The sequence below is a fragment of the Carassius gibelio genome, chromosome A5, assembly GCF_023724105.1.
Source record: "Carassius gibelio isolate Cgi1373 ecotype wild population from Czech Republic chromosome A5, carGib1.2-hapl.c, whole genome shotgun sequence".
Classification (NCBI taxonomy): domain Eukaryota; kingdom Metazoa; phylum Chordata; class Actinopteri; order Cypriniformes; family Cyprinidae; genus Carassius; species Carassius gibelio.
The window spans coordinates 8,049,140-8,074,610 of NC_068375.1; the positions used below are offsets into that span (position 1 = coordinate 8,049,140).

The 25,471-nt window shown below is 38.5% G+C and overlaps 1 protein-coding gene across 5 annotated transcripts; it reads right to left on the reverse strand.

The window, feature by feature from the left end:
• Nucleotides 1-9,270: 9,270 nt before the first annotated feature.
• Nucleotides 9,271-24,166, reverse strand: LOC127991291 (beta-1,4-galactosyltransferase 4). Of its 5 annotated transcripts, XM_052591565.1 has the most exons (8): nucleotides 23,978-24,166; nucleotides 22,471-22,783; nucleotides 20,879-21,307; nucleotides 19,474-19,706; nucleotides 16,578-16,765; nucleotides 13,896-14,018; nucleotides 13,535-13,639; nucleotides 9,271-10,884 (listed from the first exon to the last, which is right to left on the reverse strand). In XM_052591565.1, exons 3-8 carry the CDS (start codon nucleotides 21,138-21,140, stop codon nucleotides 10,743-10,745), a joined length of 1,053 nt encoding a protein of 350 aa, XP_052447525.1. In that variant the 5' UTR covers nucleotides 21,141-21,307; nucleotides 22,471-22,783; nucleotides 23,978-24,166; the 3' UTR covers nucleotides 9,271-10,742. The 5 variants fall into 5 exon arrangements, with proteins under 5 accessions (XP_052447525.1, XP_052447524.1, XP_052447527.1 ...); XM_052591564.1 differs by lacking the exon at nucleotides 22,471-22,783; XM_052591567.1 differs by lacking the exons at nucleotides 22,471-22,783; nucleotides 23,978-24,166 and adding an exon at nucleotides 22,289-22,429.
• Nucleotides 24,167-25,471: the final 1,305 nt, after the last annotated feature.

Genomic DNA, 25,471 nt, shown 5'->3' on the forward strand with positions numbered 1-25,471 from the left:
AACATATTTTATCCGTCTTAAGTCTCGTCTCGAGAGTTTAACTCCGCGTAGCATATGTCATAAAAATATAAAAATGGTTTTTGTTCGGGAGCTTTTATAAAACTGTCTCATAAAACGCTTTGGAGAACACCTCTTTGTGACCCGTGTCTGAAGCATACATTGAAAAAACACCAACTTGTTGGTCAGCAACACCCTCTGACGTCACTACTGGCACGACTATAAATCAGCACCGGGAGAGCACGTCATTATCTTCTTCATCTGAAGCTTGCGTCCGAAGCATGGCTGGGAGCTAGAGGACGCAGTGTCTCATTCCCTACTCAGGGAACTATGGTTACATACGTAACCTGAGACAGTTTCCTTTCGAGGGAACTTCAAACTGCGTCCTCTAGGGGCTGCTTTGGGGAACAGTATACCCACGCCGCCATGCTGAGGGGACTGCAGGCCAGAATCATTGTGAACACTAAGTACCAACTCTACCATTTCCATGGGAGTTGCCCCTGGGATGTTTAGACGGCTGTCTGTGACAGTACCCCTTACAACCAAAAGGCCTAAGGTACATACCCAACTTTTACCCAACATACCCAATTGTTAGGGCCTCGGCCCAGGGTAGAGCTGAAAGCTTGGAATCAGGAAAGATTCCTTTAAAGGGATATGGCTAAGAACATAGCATTTCTACCAAGTCTTGCCTGTCACACAGGGGCTACCGCTAGCTTACGCATAAGCTTGCTGAAAGAGCTGTCTCGACAGTTCTCTAGTACCAACACCCTGTTTAGTTGGAGTGGTGCCCAAGATGAACGGGGCTTTTAACAATTAAGAAAAGGCACTAAGCAACCTCGCAAAGCCCTCTCCATATAGGATTTTAGAAAGAACGCAGAATACTAGCGTTAGAACTTACCACAGTGTGGATTTCAGAAAGTGTTCAAAGACTTCACGTGCACACTTACCATAGCATGGATTTTCAAATACTGTTCTAAGGAGGGGCTCTCGTGGCACTCTGATTGAGCAGCTCATAGATGGAATAGTGTATCTCAAAACAGTATGATTGAGAGTCATCAACTCGATCTATGGAAGCAATACTGGAGCGCTCTGGTGAAAAAACAGAGAACTCAGTCTCATATGAGAGGAGAACTCTGAGCTCAGAGTAGCGCGCTCATAGGTGACCCTTTTTTTGGAAAAAGGGGAGCGCTGCTAAATTACTACGAGAATCACCCAAATAGCCCCTCATGTTGAGGGAAGCGATGCTTGAGGTGTATAAACAAATACACACTGGCTGAATGGACCCAAGGAACCAAGGTCTAATCATCTCAAGAAAGGGAATGAAGCAGAGCGCATAAACCTTATCGTACAAGATTTCAGAAAGTTTGCAGAGTCTTGAGTGCAAACTTACCACTTTTGAATTTTTAGAAAGTGCGCAAAGTGTTCACGTGCACACTGACCACCATGTGGTTTTGAGAAAGTACAATGAGCTTAGCGTGTGTACTTAAAGGTTCCTAAGCATTGCAGAGGTGCTGAATCTCACGGGAGAGGCAAGCTCAATTTTACAAAACCTCTGGCGAGGGGAGCATCACCTGAGGCAGCATATACAAGAAGACTTCTGTAATTGCCACCTCCACTTCCCGATAGATGCGACAGAACCCCTAAGCGGCCAGGAGACCCCTCGGGGTGAAATTCCCTGCAGTGCAGTGCCAAGCCTGATGATCAAGGAGGTTCCCTCAGAAACCTGTGATCTCAGCCGCCTAATTCCGGAACATGAAGCCGGATGGCTGGTGCTGGCGAGTGTTTAGTAAACCCAATAACTGAGCACTGCAAAGGAAACTCAGAGTTTATAAGTAGACACGTAACCACCAGCAATTAAATACACATAAGTATATACAGAGAGGGTTACATTTACTCACCCACCCTCCTGCGGTGGAGCCCCGCTCAAGGGGTGCCTCCTTTTAGTCTGGACCATCAGTCAGGTGGTTGCTATGAACATAGAACTATAAAAGCATTATAGGTCCAGCATAGGAGACTGTTATGCGAGAGCTTTCCACCTAACCTCGATCAGGTGGAGAGCTGGTGGTTACAGGGGAATTAGAAAGGGGAGGATAAAAGCAGAAGTTAACCCTCTGAAGTTGATTAACGCATATACGCGTTATGAGGCTATTTTCTCCTGATAACCTCTTAGACTCCAGAGGGTTAAAAATCCAAGTAGATACCTCGGTATCACTCCGATTCAGACGAGAATGCTGCCTCGTCTAGATCATACCCCTTAGGTTCTGCTTACCTCCTCGTGACCCACGATTCCTCTAACCCCTGCCCGCAGGTGGGGGAGGAGTGTGAGTTGTGACACTAGCCTTCTGTGCCCGTCTTTGATCCTCAGATCGAGTCAGGCCAGGACCCCTATGTTGTTCGGGCTCACACCTGGACCTTTGTGGAAAAAAGGATCTGAAAGCAGCAGAGTTCACCTTCGTCTCCCTGAACTTCTCAAATCGCTGTCTCAACGGAAATACCGAAAAGCACAGAAGACGAAATCTGTTTATCGAGAAAAAAGGATTTTCTTTCCTCCCGATGTCTGCCAGGTTCATCCACTGATGTCTCTCCACTGCCACCATGGCCACCATAGTCCTGCCCATGGCGGAGGCAGCCTGCTTGGTAGCACGGAGAGAGATCCGTGGTGTGGCGCAGCTCAGCTACCTGATCAGAAAAAGGCCCCTGCCTCTATCCAGGTCTCTTAGCAGATCAGTGTGATATGCTTGAAGCACCAGCATTGTGTGTAATAAAGCCACAGCCTGACCTGCTACTGCGTATGCCTTGCCATTTAAGCCAGATGATTTTCTGAAGGGACTTAAATGGCAAGGAGGGAGATTAGGAGAGGATGTTTCCCCTGCAGAAAGAAAACATTTTCACAGATAAAAATTATGTATAAATTATTTGTAAAAAATTCTTTGCTCTTTATAAGGGGGCATTCCCTCATAGCCGCTTTGGCGCATCACCTCGATGTCGGCAGATTACTTTCATGCCGAAACCTATGGATGCGAGAAGAAAATGGCATCTTTCATTTCAGAAGGCTCACCTGAGCTGGAAGGTTATGGTCAAATGTTTTGTAACTTTCGCTCTATAACCTCCAACAGCTTTACATACGCAGGGCAGCAGAATTGAGAAGGCTCAGCCTCAGCTTTTTCACCATCCTCAAATATCTCCTGCTTTTCCTGGGTAAAAACCCAGCAGAGCACTAACCTCAGTATCAGAAAGTGTTAAAGATAAAGATTTAAGTTAAAGATATAACATCATCCTCCTGAGGCTCTCTCTCGTTCGCCGGACTTTTTTTATTATTTACGAGCGTGAAAGGGAAAGTCCCTCTTTAAACCATTCAGACAGATCCACCTGTATTATCACGACCTCATTCTCATGCACGCCTCAGTGCGGACAGATCCTGAACCGCGGGAAGCAGATGGCTGCCGTTTTTTCCCCTTTTCTTTCAGAAGAGAGACAAACGAGAGTGGAGCTTTTTCCATTGAAAAAACACTCACAATGCACACAGATTGCCTCCTCAAAGACATCTCATGCGTGCTCTTCTCCCAAACAAATGACGCAAAGATTGCGTGTGTTATTGGGTGTCAAATAACGCTGACACGGATGCACACATCATCTAAACGCTTGCTAGTTGTCGCCATAATAAACAGAAAAAGATCACCCTTACTGGTTCTTTCAGTTGCACACTTCAAAAAAAAAAAAACAGTCAGAGAAGATGAAGAAGATAATGATGTGCTCTCCCAATGTTTATTTATAGTCGCACCGGTAGTGACGTTGGAGGGTGTCGCCGGCCAACGAGTTGGTGTTTTTTCAATGTATGCTCCAGACACGGGTCACGACGAGGTGTTCCCCAAAGCGACCCCTAGAGGACGCAGTTCGAAGTTCCCTCGAAAGGGAACTAGAGAGCGTCTGCACTGTGGATCATTTCAGAAAGCTAACAGCTATAAACTTTTTTAAATAAGTTGCTCAAAACTCACTTTCAGTCAGCAGCGAGTGTTTGAAATAACGCGATCCGATCCAATGTGGATTATAATCACTAAACAAGGCAGAAATATTTTAAGCGATGTAAAAGACTATGCACGCTAAACATGTTACCATAGTAAACAGAGAACAAGAAACTGACATCTGATTTCCTCAAGCGGTCATATTTACCGTATTTATTTATTAACCTATATTATCTGTCATGTGTCTCGTCTCGAGAGTTTAGCTCCATGTTGCCTATCATAAAAATATTATGTTTTTGTTCGGGAGCTTTTAATAGAGATATTAGAGATAATAGAGATATTATCATTCATTCTAAATGTGACGTACAGGCTACTGTGGCTACAAATAAACAGAAACAGACTCGACTGAATAAACAGGATATTTTCATAAGCGTAAAAAAAAGTGTATTTCTGTGTGATTAATTTTCAGTCCTGATAAATTAATTAATTATGATCAATGTATAATTTATTCTATTGTAAAACATTGATGCTTTTGAATTTGAATATTTAACATAGCATGCAAACAAACAGACGCTTTTATCATGTTCGTGTGTGATCGCACATGTTCCAGTAATTTATTTCTTATTAGTTTTCTGATAACTTCTCTTTGTTGGTGAAATGATGAGGTTACATGATGTTGTTCCTGAGAGGCATGTTTTAGTAATGCTCAGCGGAGCTTCAGGCTCGACTGTGGAAGCCCTGCACTATTCTGGCCTCGGTGCTACTGGCCCAAGACTATTAGCCCTGCCCGGCAGTTTTAAGCCCTGGCTCGCACTGGTCCGACAGTGGAAATGCGGCTAATCTTTCACATCAGTGACCAGTCTCAGTCAGTCTGCAGTTCTGTTCGATTCTGAGGAGATGAGGATGTGAACTTGAATGCTTCTGCAACTCTTAAGTCCACCAAATGTGCAGTTCGAGTCACCCAGTGGAACCAGTGCCCTTACCGGGGCGCACTCGACCCAGATCTCCACAGCCGGGTATTTTTAGGATGCAGGAACATTTCCTGCACAGCTTGCAGGTCAGTCACCCACTGTAACACTACCTGTCCACAAATGAATCCTAATATACTCCAATGCCCGATACTTCCCCTGTGAAATCCACCAATTACGTCTCAAGATCCGCAACTACAGCAAACTTAGGTCCAGCTCCACCAGAAGCAGATAACAGGCAGCCGTGCATCTCCTTCAACAACGGGAGATGCCCCAGACAGCACTGCCACTACCTGCACATCTGCAAATTCTGTGGCGGAGCTCACGCCTGCTTGTTTCCCCAGTTTATGAAGCCATGAATCAACTCCAGTGAATATTTATCGCATGACCATTGAACTCACTCATCATCCAGACAAAGAATTTACTAATTATCTACTGTCTTGCCTCAGACATAGTTTTAACCCTGACGTGGAATGTGCGCTTTCTCAAAACATGGTCTGCAATAATCTCCAATCTGCCCAGAGCCCGATGTAGTAGATAACCTTATCAAAAAAGAAGTCAAGTCAGGCTTTATGATCAGGCCTTTCAATAACCCAACCACCCCTCGAAACGTTTTGAGTCAGCCCAATCGGAGGTGCTACTGGAAATTTTCAGGTAAGAAACTCTTAATAGTCGATTTGTCATCACCACATAATTCCTCAGTCCCAAGTATTAATAGCTTGATCCCTCTTGATGAAATTTCTCTCAAGTACCAAGATATAGACCAGGCAGTTGAACTGATTAAAATTGCGGGTCGCGGAGGCTGGCTTGCAAAAATGGACATCACTTCTGCCTTCAAATTTATGCCTATTCACCTGGACTCTTGGCACCCGTTTGGGATCCGATGGCTTAGGAAATACAATTTCACCATCTGTTAAACCTTTGGATGCAAAAGCATCCCCAAAATTTTCGACACACTATCAGAAGCCGATTGTTGGATCTTGTTCAATAATTATGCAATTCCCCATATTATCCACCTCCTATATGACTTTCTGGTCATTTAATATCCCAACGCAGTCCCAGCCACCCATCTCCTCACAGTCCAAAAAGTTTTTTCCGAGCTTGGGATCCCCATCTCTCATGAAAAAACCATGGGTTCCACTACATCCAACGAGTTCCTCAGTATCAACCTAGACTCCGCTAAATTTCAGCTCTCCTCGCCCAAGGAGAAGATAGATAGAATAATCCTCATCTCCTCTACCCTTCTCGGCAGTCCAAGCTGTTCTAAATGTGAACTCCTTTCTCTGCTCAGGCACTTAAATTTTGCAATACGCATCATTCCTCCAAGGATGCCCCTTCATCTCGCATCTCCTAGCACTTGAATTTTCAGTCCACGTGCTCGAGGACCTCATTCCCTTATCCCTCGCATGCCGCGACATCCTTAAATCATGGATAATGTTCCTTAAACAATGGAATGGGCTTTCTCTTTTCTACAAAAATCTTGTTTCGTCTCCCATCGAAATACAACTATTTAAAGTCGCAGCTCCCTCAATCGGTTTTGGAGGTTTTTACCAAGGACACTGGCTTGTGTTTACATGACCCCCCCCCCCCCAAGCTGCAGGACTCAACCCAGTCCTCAGCTCTTTTTAAGCTCTACCCCCTCGTAGTTGCAGCCTTTCAGTGGGGGAACAAATGGGCATCTAAAAGTATCTTGGTACACTGCGACAACAAAGCAGTCGTTCAATGCATTAATAAAGGCCGTTCTCACTCTCCTGCCCTCATTCCTCTCCACAGATGTTTAATATGGATCGCAGCATGCGACCAATTTATAATAAAGCACGTTCCAGGTTTAGAAAACCAAATAGCTGACTCCATGTCTTACTTTCTGTTTCAGAAATTCAGGACACTGGCTCCAGAGGCGGACCAATTCCCCACTCCAGTTCCCCTCTATTCAGAATTAATATTCCCATAACCCACCCTATAAAACGATTTCTCGATGCATCTTTTGACACCATTCTCCAGGCAGTTTCAGCCAGAACCCTCCAGTCATACATGACTGCATGGAGATGCTTCAAGGCATTCCACCTTACATACAACACTCCATTCCTGGATATTTCCCTACTTTCAATTACCTCCTTTATTTATTTTCTCTATGGCGTTAAGGGTCTCCAAGTCGGTTCCATCAAAGGCTATCTGATCGGAGTTCAGTTTTTCCACAAACTGATGTTCGGCATTCCCTCACCTGAAATAAGTAACACACAAACCTCCCTCCTGATCAAAGGGATCCAGACGCCGGCGAGACCTCCTGGCCAGACAACCTTTACCTTTCCTTTTTACAGTGGCCAAGCTGACCTATCCAATATGTGAGTATCCAGCTCCCATGGGAGGCCGGCGAGAGCCTCCTTTTCCATTCTACAGTCGTCGAGGCTTACCCATCCGATGCCGTAAGTACCAAGCCCCCATTTGACGTCGGCGAGAGCCTCACGACCACACTAACTTACCTCTTCCATTTTACGGCCTGCAAAGTTTACCCAGCCGATACAGTGAGCACAAAGTTCCTCTGTTGGATGCTGGTGAAAGCCTCCTGGCCAAACAACTTTACCTTTCTGTCTTACATCCAGAGAGGCTTACCCATTTGATGCCATGAGTACTAGCTCCTGTAGGACAACGGCGAGAGTCTCTCGGCTAGACAAACTTACCTTTTCCATTTCTATGGTTGGCGAGACTTACCCGTTCGATGTGTGTGCTCCCGTCGGATGTAGGCGAGAGTCTCCTGGCCACATAACTTTACCTTTCCATTTGACGGTAGGTGAGGCTTAACTGTCCAAGGCCATGAGTCTCGATCTCCTACCAAATGCTGTCTAAACTCTCTCAGCTATCCTCACAACTCCCCCCCACCCCCCACCCTCCTGGCGAGGCTTACCCTTTTGGGGGTATTCTAGGTTTGGGCCATTCCTGAGCTCGGGGCCCTTCCCCGTACAGCATGCCAAATACACATTATCATACTTCATCTAATTATATGAAAGCATGAACTTGTGAAATGAAGTTTTATAATCAAGGTTCGGGAAGAGCGGGTCAGATACTTAGCCTAATCAACACCGGTGGAGTACAATCAAGTAATCAACACCACAGAATAAATACAGCTGACTTACCTCTATCCATTGACGGTTTATCAGCATCCCTCCTCCACCCCATCTCCTCACTTCGAGTTTATCTTACAACTATACGGGGGGTGGGGGGGTGGTGGTGGTACTCTAGGTTCAGGCCATTCCTGAGCTCATACCCCTTCCCCGGACAGCACGCCAAATATGTATTATCATATTTCAGCTAATTATATGTAATTTGTGAAATGAAACAGAGGTTTATTAGAAGTGGTAGACCCCATTATAACGGCGCTGATGGTTTTTAACTCAGGTGGTTCTGACTCATTTTCCATAACTGCATTCTCTGGTTTCTCTACTGGCTTCATTCATCATCTATGTCTGATCAAGTGTATGTATGTTTGTTTGACTAGTTTTGTTAGAGATTAGTTAATAAAACTCTTGTGCACATGAGTTTTTGATTCGGCTTTGCAAATTTTAATGTTTTTGATCTTTGTTACATGCTCTAATGAAAGTATTTTCTGTGGCCACAAAAATAATCCTTTCCCAGAGTTAATCTGAATTTATGCTGAATGTTTAGTTTAGTTGAAGGGCAATTTAATTCTGCTACATTTACTACTAGCAGCTCTAACTGTCACCCGTCCCCTCTGTGGGATGCCTACATTTACTTCACTTTATTACAATTAAATCTAATCTTATCTTGACAAACTATATATCGTTGGAAAGGTCTAAGACTCCCAAATATATATTTTACCAATGCGTTTTGTTAAAAATTATGTAGGAAAAGAAATCGATTAATTTATGACAAGAGTGCACCCTCAAAAATCTACATCATAACAGGAGTTTTGACCTTTGTTAAAAAAAAGACTTCTTTGTTGGCTTTTCCTCTATCACATTTTAGAAATCATCAGAAATTATATATCGACTGAAAACTTAAAATCTCAAGATTCATCTTTTAAAACTCATTTTAAAATCAGACATTGCATTACCATGCAAATGGTACATCAATGTCATGTTACAAAATGTTTTCATTCACGATATATACAAATTCTATGAATATAAAAGTCTATGTTCAAAAATGTGAGGGAAAGTTAAGGGGTTAATCAAAATTAATTGTAATTATTTACATTTCCCTTTTGAGCTGATTTGCTACAATGTCTTTTTATTTATGTTTTATTATTATATGCTTAGATAATATATTACCACCATAAATTTGACAACTTGCATACATAACATTTAACAAAAAGAAAACAAGCTACGGTGTATGTTTAATGTAATTCTTTATTGCAGTATTAGCATCAGTAAACTGGCTTTTTGTCAACAGCCAACACACACAGGTTCAACACTGCATCAGTTCCATGAACAGGGTACAGAACCAGACTTCAATCTCTTGCAGAAAGTATCCTTTTTCAACAGATTCATCAGAATGGAGTGCTTCACCTACAAAGAAACCTCAAGATCTCAAAAGACATATATTATACTGCTTTCTTTTTTATCCCAATATTTAGGGAGCTGGCTGAAGTAGAGACATTCAGTGTTTGTAGAAAGTTATCATTAATATTCACAAACTTTTGGCCCATGATTTCTGCATAGTATAAAATAAAAAAATAAAAAAAATTCAGTTACAACACCCGAATAATTTTATATGTGTGCCACAGAATGTCAAGTCTGAGGGAAGATGCTTTTTACTTGAAATAAAAATAAAAATTAAAATCAAGCAAATAATGCCCATAGAAAATGTTACTTAACAGATCCCTTTGCACTTTTAATTTTTTAACCGTGTTTAATTTTTTAAAAGATTAAATTGTAAAAAAAAAAAAAAAAAAAAAAAAGCCAAACTTACGGTTCTATCCCAATACTGTTGAAATGCAACTTGTCAAGATCAGTCTCTAGTCAAACCCAGTTTCTGAAAAGCTTCTGTCTTGCATGAACTGCACTAAGAGTGTTTGTACGAAGAATTGCACTAAAAAAGGTTTTATGGATCATTTTATCATTGTGATAGCAGGTGATCTTTCAAAACAGAGAAGATCTTGCCTAAGATGATATTATCCCAAGTAAACAAAAGTCTCTTTTACTTTGATCATAAATTCAGTAAGGTAACACCACCCAGTTGTATGAGGTGAACAGCCATTCTGTCTAAACAATGACGTAAATGTAAAACAATTAAAACATCTATGGCTACATTTCACTGAAACAAAACTGAACTGATTAAACAATATCATTGGACCCAAAAACCACTACAATATCTATAATTTTTCACCAGACAGACATTATAAGCACGTTCAGCTGAAATCATCATCACTGAAGAACATGCAGACTTGGGTTCACCTCCTCAGCCCACATACATTCATGTCAATATCAATATGTAAAGTCTACGTACATAATATATACCTATTGATCAATCTTTGATTTCCATTACTCCCAGATGTTGTGCCATATTTTGTAATGACCTAATTGAGCACAAGTCACACAGAATACGTTATATGAATCTATAACTAGGGGTAATGAATGAAAATACAACCCTGAAAGGTTTCCCTTACCAGACTTATTCTACGTGATTACTGTAATACTTAAAAAGTAGTGTTTGTTCAGAATTCTGGCCCTTAAATCTTGCAGGGCCATAAAGAGTAAAGTAGGACAGATCCACAGTGCAACACTTAGCACTGGATCTGACAGGCACTGGTGAATGCTGTGTTTCAATGTAAACTGTCTCTCTCTCTTCAGTATCCAAAAACTCAATGAGCACTCTCCGGCCGGCCAATGTCTGTGGTGATGTTGATGAAGAGAGGTGCTCTGTGCACGGACAGAATCTTGTAGGAACAGGAGTTCAAGCCATCAGTCTTCCACGTCTGATGAGTGCGGCGTAACAGATGCATCCTGTGGAAACAAAGCTTTAAATACCACGCTGAAAATACGAATCATTTACATTTTACAGGAGTCAATATTTTCACTTATAATCATGAAAAAATTATGCCCACTGTTATGATGGAGTAACATCTTTGTATTTATACATTGGACATAAGTAGGTGTGTAACGATTAACCGCGAGCCGGTTGAAAATCTACTCAAACATGTGACGATTCAAATCGATTGAGATGCTAAACAAATCCTGATTCATTTACAGCAGCAGGAACTTAGGATGGTATTTTTTCTTTTCATCTTGCCTCTGTATAAAGCATATTAAAGTTCATAAGTGCAGCTTAATGTTAGTTTAGACTGTATAGGGTTTAACCCTTGTGCATTGTTCAAATTCACTACCCTTTCGTTATGTTCGGGGATGAAAAAATCCCCTCAATTAAACTGCTGTAAAAATGTGTCATTTATATTTTTAATCAACTTCAGTCCTGATCAAAACTACCAAATGTTTTTAAAATATCCAAGATTTTAACTCTTTAATTGCCAACTTCATGAATTATGTCACTGATTTGGGGGAAAAACACACAAAATGACTTATTTTCGATATAAAAGTAATTGTGGCTGGATTTTTTTTCTTTTTATAACAATCTTGGGCATGTCAAAGATTAGTAGCAACATAGACTTTGATGCATTGTTAGTTTTTGTGCAGCATTAGATTTAAAATTTTTCTCCCTAATTTGTTGTTGGTGGCTGTTTTTGCCCCATTGACTTCCATTATAACGACATTTATTGATTGCAAAGCCATGACACCATGTAATCATGCATTCTTGATTGTTTGTGGTTTTCCCTTTTGGGAAGAGGTAAAATTTGTTATTTTTACAGTTGATCACTAGGTGGGACCATTAACCCTATAATTTGTTGTTATACTCCATTTAATTCCATATACAAGCCAGAAACTAAGCCGTTTTTGCACAGGCCTATCTAAAGGGTTAACGGTCCCATCTAGTGATCAACTGTACCAACAACAAATTAGGGAGAAAAAATTTAAATAAAATGCTGCACAAAAACTAACAATGCATCAAAGCCAATGTTGTTACTAATCTTTGACATCCCCAAGACTGTGGTAAAAGGTAAAAAAATATCCAGTCCACAATCACTTTTTAAATTGAAAATATGTAATTTTGTGTGTTTTTATTCCCAAATCAGTGACATCATTTATGAACTTGGTAATTAAAGAGTTAAAATCTTGGATTTTTTTTTTTTTTTTTTTTTTTTTTTTACATTTGGTAGTTTTGATCAGGACTGAGGCTGATTAATAGATTTATGCAAAAAAAAAAAAAAAAAAAAAAAAAAAAAAAAAATATATATCTGATACATTTTTACAGCAGTTTAATTTAGTGGATGTTTTCATCCACGGACATAATGAAAGGGTAGTGAATTTGCCCACAGTGTACCGTTGAGTTTTTGAAAAATTTCAAAGCATTTTCCCACAATATGTGTCAAAATAAGATGTCACCAAAAATCATTCCATTTGCTCAAACACAAAGAAAGTTGTGGCCAAAATAAGACTCAACTTTACCCCCTAGTGGACGAAAACGTCCCCAACAACTCATAAGGGTTAATGCTTTTTTCGTTTAAAGTTATGAGTAACAAGCAGACAACCAACAAAACAAGCAAACATGATGATGAGACTGTGAATAAAAAAAAAGCAATATTATTCAAATTTAAAATAAAAATGTGCATTCAAATGCAAAAACTGAGTATTTTAATTTTAGGTGTGTGTCCGAGAGCCTTATAAGCGGCACATGAGATGCTTTAAGTGTGCTTTGTGTTGCATTTGAATGTTTTTGTTACTCTGTATCCAGTTGAACCCACAAGAAGCACCGCTGCTGCACTTTTGGGTTTAAAGAAATTAGAGAAACACTGAAGCTCAATGCAGAGGAGATATTAAAGCCATTCACAATGAATGTATATTTGGCGCATTCCTGAGATGCACAACTATGACTGTTGACTCGTGTCTCGCACAAGAGATTAATAGAAAGCCATGTAAAGTTAAAAGAGATTCAACTTTTAGAAAATAATTTGTGAGGGTTTCCATTCCTCTGCATCTCATATGTTTTTAAATTTAATCATGTGATCGGTGCTTTGGCTATTTGTATTGAGCTATGCATAAATACACAATTCTGTTTTGTTCAAAATTGTTTATGCAATTAACAAAATCATATTTTATTTATAAATATTAGTTTAGATGGTATATAATTTTTTTCTAGACCACTGTTATTTAATTGCACTGAATAAACAGTTTAATGTATTGCATTATTTTGCTTATTGCACCCTCCTGTGGCCTCAGGAAACACTGAACAATTTTAATCTACAGTACATACAAAATATAAGATTTTGTTTGTGTGTTTGACTATTAAAACTAAAATAAGCTGTTGTCTGGCTTAAAAAATTGGCTAAATTAAAAATACAGTGGTTTATTTTTGTAAAAATTTTTTATATGAAACATTATATCATTATATGATCTTTTATTTTTATTTTTTATATGTAATGTAAAACAATGCATGCTGTCAAAAATTGTTCCTCACTTTAGTTATGATCTCTTGGAAGCCCAGAAGTGCACTCTAATACGGCAACATTTACATTCCTTTCTCATTCTCACTTTAACTGACCTTTCTTTATTGATTTGATTGCCGCTGTCCCTCTTGTGAAAGACCATGGTGTAGCGTGCCACTTCCAGGGATGGACGGATTATTGACATTTTCTGCAGCGTCACCCTGAAAAAGACAGTTCAGTTAAAATCCTTAACAATGAGAATAGGAGTGTTCAGACATGGATAGTACCACAGCAGAAACTGAAATTTCCCCTTAAACACACATTTCCATTCATACAAAGAATAAAACGACTTTGCATTTTTTACACATTTTCTATGATGTTTTAAAGATGAAAAACATGAATTGCATAGCCCTTTTGTGAAGTCACCTAAGAATGCTTGTGCACATCCTAAGCCACATTGTCCCGAGTTTCTCTCACCTTATTCTCAGGTCATCGTCCTCTCCACCCCAGCCCCAGTAGGAGTTTGGGAAGCCATTGACCTTGTGGAACTGCTCCTTCGTCATGGCCGAAACCCCACCAAAGTAACCTTTGTATCTGAGTCTGGGAAGTCACAGGCAGAAGGTGATGAATGTCTTTCACATATTTCAAAAGAACTATAGTATATTTTACAAATAATTAAATGATGCAAATAAGAAATTATTTGGGGTGCATCATATTAAGTGTAGCTGAATACCAATGTAGAATGAAGAAGCTACTGTAAAGCGTTAGAAGATACAAACTGCTTAAATAAGTTTAACCATTGCATTTTGCAAAACATACATGAAAAAAAAAACAATAGAATGTGTGTGAACAGATACATTTTATTTGTTACTGCTTTCATTTAATAATTAACAGATTCGATGTAGCTTGTAATGGCAAAAACCTGTATCAAATTACTTTAGATGTAAAATAGTTTATAACCTATATAGTACAATTAGTTACAACTTCCGTTGACCAATGTGCTTTCCAGCAAGTCATCAAAACAAAAAACACACAAACACACATTTAAAGATATATATAGTAGAAGCAAAATTTGATAATCCACTCTAAAACAGAAAAACAGTTAGTAAAAACAATAACTTCAATTTTTTTTCATTGAATATTAAAACGTTTACGCCAAACATGCCACGAGACCCGAGACCCAAGGAATTTAGTTTGACAGGCAAATAAACCTGGATGTTATCCACATAATAGTGAAATGACACACCATTTTTTTTCTAAAAACTGAGCCAAAAGGGAGTATGTAGAAAGAAAAGAGCAACGGAGCCAGAATAGATCCCTGGGGAACCCCACAGGGCAAAAATGCATTCCTAGAGTAATGTTCACCCAGCTTGACTGAAAAGCTCCTAATTGTAAAATATAATTTAAACCAATCTAAAGCTACACCTCTTAAACCAACTCAATGTTCTAAACGATCAATAAGAACAGCTTGATCGACTCTATCAAAATCAGCCGTCTAGTCTGCACAAGAACTGCAAAATCACATGGTATTAAAATTTAATGAAGAACTGTCAGAAATGCAGTCTCAGTAGAATGACATTTATGAAAACCTGACTGAAATATTTAAAACATTGAGTAATCAGCTAAAAAAACTTTGTAACTGTGAGAACACATTTTTTCCAGAATTTTGGCGATAAAAGGCAGATTAGAAATTGGCCAGAAGTTTGTGTTTTGTTAAATTTAATAACATAGTCTGGGAATGCATGCAGATCCTACTTGCAAACTAAAGCAGAAGACATAAAGAACATTCTTAAAACGAATGTCAGACCCTCCAGGATTTTGTGATTTTGCAACTGCAGAAGCCATAAAATCCATCAAAGGAGAAAATAATATTTAATAATTGATCTGAGAGCTCTGAAAGAGGCTAAACAAGAGATATTTACTTGTTGGGTAAAATAAAAGTTTTAATGTTTATTAAGGTGAACATTTGCTTATCCTAATCATGTCTGATTTCAACAGTAGATTTGCTTTCTCTTTGTTTTTAATAAATTAGGGTTAGGGTTATACCTAATAAATTAAAGTACAAGCTGCGACTGTGCCAGAAAGCATATCACATCAATAAATATTGTAATTTATTTAACCAATATTATCAACTAAACACAGGACCGGAGTTTCATACAGAAATTGAATAAACTGTAAATTAAAAACAAAAGTTTCAAAGTTACAAAGTTATTTATTCAAGAGTAGTGATGGATTTTTATTTATTTTTTTGATAAACATTAATGAAAGACAGCACAGCTTTATTAGGCTGCTGTCCCTTTAAGACCGACTGCATGGATCCAATATACTTATACACAATGGTTTCTTTCTCAACAGCTGCTCACATTCAGACAAAACTGACTGTGTTAATGAGGATACTTGCCAGGATGGGCATTTTGACCATTTTTTTGTGTGTTTTAAGCGGAATAAGCTGCAAACACTAACTCAATACTCATGAGGTTTGTGAGGTGGCGTTATGGAGTGCTCGACTACAGAATGGTTTAAAAAGACTTTAGATTAGACAAGTGACAGTTCTGAGCACTGAACAAAACAACACAGGAAAAAAAAAACATTACCATTGTAACACTATTTTTATTTTATTTTTTCGAGAAAAGCCACATCAATTTCAGACCTTTTGGTTGCAAAAATCAGAAAAAAGTCTTGGTGGAACTGAAATGTTTTTGTGAAAAAAAAAACAATTAAAAGTTGTTGCCACCTCAAACTTTGCAAGGTGTATGAGGCCTTTATAGTGTATGAGTTGTCCAAACAAACCTGTTAGTTAGAATGAATGGTATTTCCCAATGCTACATGTGAACGAATGGATATTTTAGGAGTGTGTGTTTGATTATTACCTCCTGTGATACAAAAGGAGATGTAGGGTTTTGTCACACAGGAAAGTGGTTTGTGATTTAAAATGCAAAACATCTGAACCCACGAATCACATTACTGAAAAAATGTAGTTCAACTAGTAGTGTGACTGCTTTGAGCTACCCCCATCCTGACGCTTCTGCTGCTTTAGTATTTCACAGAGAAGCAGTACTGCGATTTATGCTCCGTCTAACTCAGATCTCGAGTGTCTAAATGTCAAGAACTCTCTGCATGTGAATGTGTGTGTTAAATGAAGGAGACAGCATCACTCACTTGTACCCAGTGGAATTCCTCCCCACTACTAAGTGCTTAGGCTGATCCTCACACATGTATAGATTATGATCGTTCTCAGGAACTAGATCCACATCATGGAAGATGAAACAGTCCCAGTTCTGGTCTTTCAGAGCCTCGAGGTAGCCAACATTTAATAACTTTGCCCTGTTAAATGTAGCTTCTCCTGCCTATAACACAAACAGAGAGACATATATTATACAAACATCGTTAAAATTCAAGCAGATTGTGACTTCCTACAGATCACCAGGTGTTTGCCAATACTCTCCTTTCATGACTTAAAAGACAAAAGTGTAAGAAATGATTTGAATGAATTACTTCTTTAGGTGTATACTGCCTCAGGAGTTTTTACTGACTGAACAACTGGCAGAACGTTCATAACACGAGAAGAAAAGCATTCACACCTTTCATAATTCCTTCAGTTTCCTCTTCTATCATTTTTACTTTACCTAGCCGTTCATTTCCTTAAAATGAAAACTGTACAACTTGAAATATCCATATCACCAACATCAGCTGGTGGCGCTTATCTCTACCGTTGTTAAAGACGTCATAGAAAAAAAAGGAGGGTTGATTTTTTTTCTGTATAGATTTGTAAATAAATAAAAAAATAAACACACTAAACGGCAATAAATAAATAAAAGAAACCTGCCAACATTTACTGGTCTATAATGATATTTCGGGAATCAGAAACCTGGCTTGCTCTGTAACTGTAATACTGAGAAGGAAGTAACACACTATTGTTGAAGTCAACAATAGTTTCATTCAAGTTTTGTAAATGAACAAAAATTGTTTTTCCCAATGGACTCAATGTTAGGGTCACGCTTTATTTTAAGTTCCAATTCTCGTGATCAAAAAACCATTAACTACAAATTTTGCCTCAAACTCCTAATTTGTGTCTTATTAATAGTAAGGTAGTTGTTACGTTTAGGCATTGGGTAGGATTAGGGATGTACAATATGATCATATAGAAAATGTGCCTTATAAATAGCCAATACAGGTGCATCTCAATGAATTAGAATGTCATTGAAAAGTTCATTTATGTCAGTAATTCAACTCAAATTGTGAAACTTGTGTATTAAATAAATTCAGTGCACACAGACTGAAGTAGATAAAGTCTTTGGTTCTTTTAATTGTGATGATTTTGGCTCACATTTAATAAAAACCCACTAATTCATTATCTCAACAAATTAGAACACTTCAAAAGACCAATTAAAAAAACATTATTAGTGAACTGCTGGCCTTCTGGAAATTATGTTAATTTACTGTACATGTACTCAATAATTGGTAGGGGCTCCTTTTGCTGTAATTACTGTCTCAATTCAGCGTGTCATGGAGGTGATCAGTTTGTGGCTCTGCTGAGGTGGTCTGAAGCAAAGGTTTCTCTGACAGTGATCTTCAGCTCATCTGCATTGTTTGGTCTCTCGTTTCTCATCTTCCTCTTGACAATAGCTCATAGATTCTCTCTGGGGTTCAGGTCTGGTGACCAACACCATGGTCATTTAACCAACTTTTGGTGCTTTTGGCAGTTTGGGCAGGTGCCAAATCCTGCTGGAAAATGAAATCAGCATCTTCTAAAAGCTGGTCAGCAGAAGGAAGCATGAAGTGCTCCAAAATCTCTTGGTAAACGGATGCAGTGACTTTCAAAAAACACAATGGACCAAACACCAGCAGATGACATTGCAGCCCAAATCATCACAGACTGTGGAAACTTAACACTGGACTTCAAGCAGCTTGGGCTATGAGCTTCTCCACCCTTCCTCCAGACTCTAGGACCTTGGTTTCCAAATGAAATACAAAAAACTTGCTCTCATCTGAAAAGGACTTCAGTTCTTCTTCTCCTGAGCCCAGGTAAGACTCCTCCGTCGTTGTCAGTGGTTCAGTAAATCTCTTGACATGTCTGTGTGTGGTGGATCTTGATGCCTTGACCCCAGCCTCTGTTCATTCCTTGTGAAGTTCTTGAATTTATTTAGCTTGAAAATGCTCATAATGCTGCGGTTCTCTCGGTTGGTTGTGCATCTTTTTCTTCCAAACCCTTTTCTTTCCACTCAACTTTCTGTTAACATGCTTTGATACAGCACTCTGTGAACAGCCAGCTTCTTTGGCAATGAATGTTTATGTCTTACGCTCCTTGTGAAGGATGTCAATGATTGTCTTCTGGACAACTGTCAGATCAGCAGTCTTCTCCATGATTGTGTAGCCTAGTGAACCAAACTGAGAGACCATTCTGAAGACTCAGGAATCGTTGCAGGTGTTTTGAGTTGATTAGCTGATTGGCATATAACCAGATTCTAATTTGTAGGTTTTTGGAAAATGTGAGCCATAATCATCACAATTTAAAGAACCAGAGACTTCGGTGTGCAGTGAATTTATTTAATACATTTATACATTATTTAATACATGAGTTTCACAATTTGAGTTGAATTACTGAAATAAATGAACTTTTCCACAACATTTTAATTTATTGTAGATGCACCTCTATGTTAATAACCTGCATGCTAATGAGAAACTAGTTAATCACGAGAATTGGTCCCTATCCTAAGTGTCAACAAGGTAACCAGTTTTTACAGAATAGACTGTTTGGTTAACAAGTAACAATGTATCGCAGGCTTTGCAAACAGACTGTTGTTTAAGGATGGGGCAGTGCAAACTATAATGGACCCGGGACCAAAGCCTTAAGTAAACACTATTATGCATTTCACATATGAAGAGGGCGTCAATGCTATAGAACCAATAACGGTCCCTTTTAACGTCAGAGAAACTGGGATATGCTCATAAAAAAGAACATTATGTTATTGTCCAAGAAACCATTATGTAACCCTAACAATGAACGCTCTCAAAATGCCATCAGATTCTATCAATGTCTGGGAGTTTTGCCCACCTGATGAATGATGTAGATGGCGTAGTGAAGCTGCTGCCTCTGTAAGAACGGGTGGAGGTGGTGGAGGAGGTAGAGCAGGTGCTTCTCTCGGTTTCTGTGAGGGATGAGGATGGCCACTTTCTGTCTGGCCACACAGTCAGAGGGGTTATACTGACCCTCCACCACCTCCCCGTTCTCACTCTCTACCTGCCCTGACGTCAGCGAGGGATCAAATGACAGCTTGATAGAGCCTCCTGTGGAGAAGAACAATCAGAAACAAATAAACACCCGTGGACACAGGCCACCAAGTAAGTGAAAGGCCCTACGGACCAGGTGCAGTCCTTCAGTACAGCACCAGATGGGGCCCACATTAATTACAGGGCCCCATCTCTGGAAACAAGCCCGAATTAGCAAGCAGCTGTGGAAGGAAAAAACTGTGATGTGTAAACATTGACATTCACATAGAGGTGGTTCCCACATCTTCCTCCACGCTGCAACTAATGTTTCAGATCTTTATCCAGTATTATCAGCTCAATGGTGATACGTGAAAAATGTACTGCTATATTACAAAAAATAAATAAATTAATGATTGTAAATAAAAACCATATTTATGTCTAATTTCCTTACAGCCTGCTTGTAAAACGAAATGCTATATCATAATTATATCCACATTTGCATGCTATCTGTACAGCTAAAAACTATAAATTAAGCAAATGAATATCCATAAATATTCCCAGCTGCTGCATCACTTTCAAATGATATAAAACTGGTGGTGATGACATTCCTCTTAAAATCTTGTGCCCCCGTGAGATCTATGTACTATGTTGCCATACATTTACACACTTAAATGCTTTATGGTATATTTTGATATTTTAGTTTGTTTGCACACTTGAAATATTACAGTCGATTAACACTATTCACTAGTTGCTTATCACCATACTTGTTCCTAGCATATTGGCTGTTTATTACTACTTAGAAAGCACATATTAATGCATGATTCTGCATGACCGTATTCTAGATCCCATACATAAGCATACAACTGCAACAACTACCTTACTTGCAGTATGTGTTTGACTATTTTTAAGACCATATAGCCTTTTTGAACCAAATCTATTTGTTTTGTTTGTTGATTTTGGTCTTAAAATGATTTGTAACACTATAAAAACACTAAACTGCAAAAACGGAAAACTGCCCACATTTACTTGTCAGAAATGATATTTGGGGAGTCAGAGACTTGGCTTGCTCAGTAACTGTAATACAAGACAACAATAGTCTCATTCAAGTTTTGTATATGAACAAAACGAGTGTCTTTCTGAATGGCCTCAGTGTGAGGATTCCTTCAGACTACTTCTGAGCACTCCCTGTACTTGAAGCATTACGTCTGGTCATGGTTAAGAATAAAAAGCTGAGCTTGGACAAGACTCACGGAGCAGGGGTGACTGCTCTGGACAGCTCTCTCTGACCGACTGCTCCTCTATGCTCCGTATCATCTCTGATTCCAGCTCCAGCGGAGGAAGGCCCTTCACAGTCCTCTCGTCAGGACTCAAACCCTTCTGGACGGACTTCACCGTGTCATCATTGGAGAATGTTGCTATCCATGCTACAACGCACAGACACAACAGCAGAAGAAGCAGACACTTCCCCTTCCCCTTCCGTATGATCTTGGATATGGAAGGAAAGAGACCCATGGTGGAAGTTTAGTTTGAGGTGAGATCCAGAGATCCGAGCATCTGCTCAAAGATGACAAGTGTTCCCCCAAACGTCTCTTTCCTTTGTTTTCTCGCTCATTTTTTCATCTGAAGAGGAAACATTCTTCAGCTGAAGTGACGTGGGAGAAGTCTGTTGTGAGGAAAAGCTGAAACACAAAAAAAGAGCATTTGTATTAGGTTGATGTCTAACTTTATCTTAACCCTAAGCTAATTTAGAGAGTACATAGATTATTGGTGTTTTTGAAGCAAACAGCAAAAATGCTAAATGTGACCCTGGAGCACAAAAGCAGTCTTAAGTCATTGGGGTATAATAATACATAGTATGGGTCAAAATGATCCATTTTTCTTTAATGCCAAAAATCATTAGGATATTAAGTAAAGATCATGTTCCATGAAGATATTTTGTACATTTCCTACTGTAAATATATATTAAAAAATTATTATAATTAGTCGTTTGCATTGCTAACGACTTCATTTGGACAACTTCAAAGGTGATTTGGTCAATATTTCGATTTTGTTGCTTCCTCAGATTCCAGATTTTCCACGTCATGGAAATCTTATTCAATCAGATTTCAAATGATCAACTCAACAAAACTGACCCTTATGACTGCTTTTGTGCTCAGGGCTCCCAAATAATTGTTAAAAACCACATGAATGTAATCAAATCACAATTAATCGAATGTATAATCGTGAATAGAATTACTAAGCATTCAAAAGCAGCAATTAATCATTATTCTGCTTGCTTACAATTTTTCTTTCTTTTACAGGTTAATTTAAGGGTTTGTCCATTCTTTAAATTTTTAGTTTTAGTATATTATTATTAAGGCATGCATATTTTAACCCTTTTATTTAAAGAAGAAACCAATCCAGTGTATAGTTCAGATCTGAGGCTTCATACTATAGAAAAGCACTACAACAGTTTTCAGCGTGTTTATTTTTATCTAAAAGCATAGCACGCGGTCGCTTCAAGCAACGGTGCAAACATCATTCAGTGTAAACTGTGATAGTCATAATGAATTCGTTTTTGTCATAATCAGCCCTGCGTTACATATAGAATAGTCACTATTCTAGTAAAAGTTGTCAATAGCACAAAGGGAAGTATAAATACCAGAGTAAAAAAATCAAACCGTGATCTTTGTATCTTCAGATTTTAGCTTCTTCCAAACACACTCGGATATTACAGCTCTTCAAGAGACGCAGCAGGAATGGTTGGTAAGCACAATGCATGTATATTTTACCGTTAATCGTAACACACGTCACACACACACACACACACACACACACTCTGAAGCTTCCCGGCCGGTGTAACCTGTTAGTCATATTCCTCAGGTTTCTCTCTCTGAGCGGTGCTGCTCTTCCTCCTCTCAGGTTTCATGTTGACACTTCACTGCTTCAGGTCTGTTGTGAGCAGGAACAGGACCTTCGTCCGTCCTTGCCACGTCTAACAATGTAGAAAGCTGTCGTTTCCAGCCAGTGTTTGTGAATGTGCTGCTGAAGGTCATGTTTAATCAGTCACGTTTCGTTTGCTTTGTTTGGCTACAGTCGAGAGAAGCAGCATTGTAACGGATGACAACCCTGCGTCTGTGATGAGAGGAATGAAATGTCTCCTGGACTTCTGACCTCTGTAGAGGACATTATACTTTAGAGGCTTCATGTCACAGTTTTAGTCTGGGTGTCCTGTTCTGAGCAGGGTCAGGCTGTTTAGGAGCTTTGATCAGAAACACTCCCTCTCTCTGCTCTTTGAATATCTCTGATACTGACAGAATGAGCAGATTTAGCACTCTTAGGGAAATATGATAATGTTTTATAATTATCATTCAAATCTGGCTAATTTTCAGATTTTTGTCGTGCATAAACATCTCAGAAAAAAAATATGACTGAATACGTCTTTTTTTTTTTTTTTTTAAGAAACAGAATGATTTTCATGCACGTCTTCTGTAGAAGACACCGGGACAAACGGCTGTTAATCAGGCATTTTGGGAAACTTTTAGATCACCAACCATATGAAATAAGAGATATTCCTATGAAAATGCTGCCAAGTTATTACTCCCAGTATAACACTTCTTCTTCTTCTTCTTCTTATTTATTACAGTTTGTCCAAAGAACACATTAATATGTAAATTAGATGCAATGTGTAGATACACTGAATAAAATGGGTAAACAAATTAATTGGAGATTTTACACACATATTCCATAAAGTACAGTAGAATATCAGATCATTCTGTTATATCTCTCATAACATAGCTGTGAATCACCTTTATACGAAGTTTTTCCAAAAACAGCCTGCAACCTAAAAACTGACTGATGAATGACATTTTTTTAAATTATTATTTTATTTTTATTGCTTATACATGCCTATTTATTAATGTATTATTATTATTTTTAATAACTTAATCCAGGCGTCCTGTACATAAAATATGAATACAATCATTTTTTGTCAAAAATGTTTTTCTCCACTTTACGCTCCGACCAATGTGATGACAACAAACAACACAATTCACAAAACCTTCTTTTCTGACTCGCAGGAGATTAATGAAAAACTTCATTTGATATCGGCTCATAATGCCTCAAAATTAGCATTAAGTCAAGCGCTTCATAACGACGTCTTGAGATCATGTTTAAAATATGAATTATGTGGTCATGAGACATCTATAATCGATGTAAATAAACAGCCAAACAATGCCTGTTTCTGATTTCTTAAGCACGTTGACTGCGAAGACTACACTGTATTCTGTTTTATTAGCAATGTTACAGCTCGTTACAGTCTGACAGCGTGAATGATACAGAAACACAGCAGAACCAGCGACTCAACTCACCGCCCTCGTGTGCGAAGGTGCGCACTTCAGCTGTTATATCTCGAAGAGAACACAGACATTTTGGGGAAAAGTAGTAAGCAGACAGATATTAAATGGATGTAGGGCTGTGAAAGCAGATGCAGTCTCAGCTCAATCCACCAGTGCACTGAAGCTCAGTATTTCCGCAAACACAGCAGCTGCAGGCCGCAGACGGACTCTCAGAGACTCGATCATCCCCTGGCGGCGGACGCGGGAACTACACCTGCCCTGAGGCTTTACTTCAGCTAATAATCAAACATTAAGAACGTTTATAGGCTGGCCAAGTTGTACAGGTTCTGCACGCTTTTAAGTTTATTGCAATACAGGCATTGGGATATGCAAAAAAAAAAAAAAAAAAAAAAAGTGAATGATTCATTGAAAAATCGTGAATTCGAGGCAAAGAAAACTAGCATCTTTCCAGATCTATAACTGCATGACCAGAACAAATGAAGAAGTGTTTCAGATCCAAAGATTTTCTCCACGTAAGTGTTAATAATTTAACAAAGTAATTAAGGCTGATCCCAGTGGTGTAATAATTTTAACCAGATTCTCTGATCCTACAAAATCTCCTCCTTTATTGACAAATGTTGTAATAACAGTTTTATAAGAAACTCCTTTAATGTTGGATCAAGTGCTCCATGTAAATCAAAATGGTTTAAACAACACTGTATATCTTCACACAGCGTTTGCACTTCACCATATAAACATTCAATTTTTTAATAAAGTTAAAGTAATTTACAAAATTATTCATGTCATCCTGTAAATGTAGCTGTTAGCACATACATTTGTGATAAATGTAATATATCTGCTGAAGATAGTGAACATTTAATTTTCCAGTGCCTTTTTTAATTTTGGGTTAACTTTAAAATAGACAAAACAAAATAAATAAATAAATAAATAAAAATAAACAAAGCCCTTAATTTAGAACATCATGATATTTTACTTTATCAAAACCCATCTTTTTTTCTGATAAACAGCTTCACATTATTAATCTGTTAATTATCTGAGCAACGTTTTATATTCATAAGTCAAAAGTAATTCAAAAGAAACCATCAAATACGACATTTGTAACACTGATCTTAATTTGTTGAAACTCTTTCTAATAAGAGATTCAAAATAGGAAGCTTATAAAAGCAATAAACATTCTAAAGCTTTTCAAATTTCTATCACTGCCATAATGTCTGTATACCTTTTTTATCCTGTTATTTTTTTTCTTTTCTTTTATTTTCTCTCTCTCTCTCTCTCTCTATATACAAAAAGGCTGCTCCCAGTGTGAACCTGCAGGAGTTTGCAAACAGTGATGACGTTTTTTTTGTGGGCGGAGTCTATCTGGTGGCAAAAAATTCCAGTGTTAAAGAATACAAAAAATATTAATAAATAAATAAAAATAAGTAATTTTGAGTTTATATTTCAAAAAGATGACTTTTTTTCTCGCAATTCTGAGAATTACCTCACAAATCTTGTAAAACAATCTCT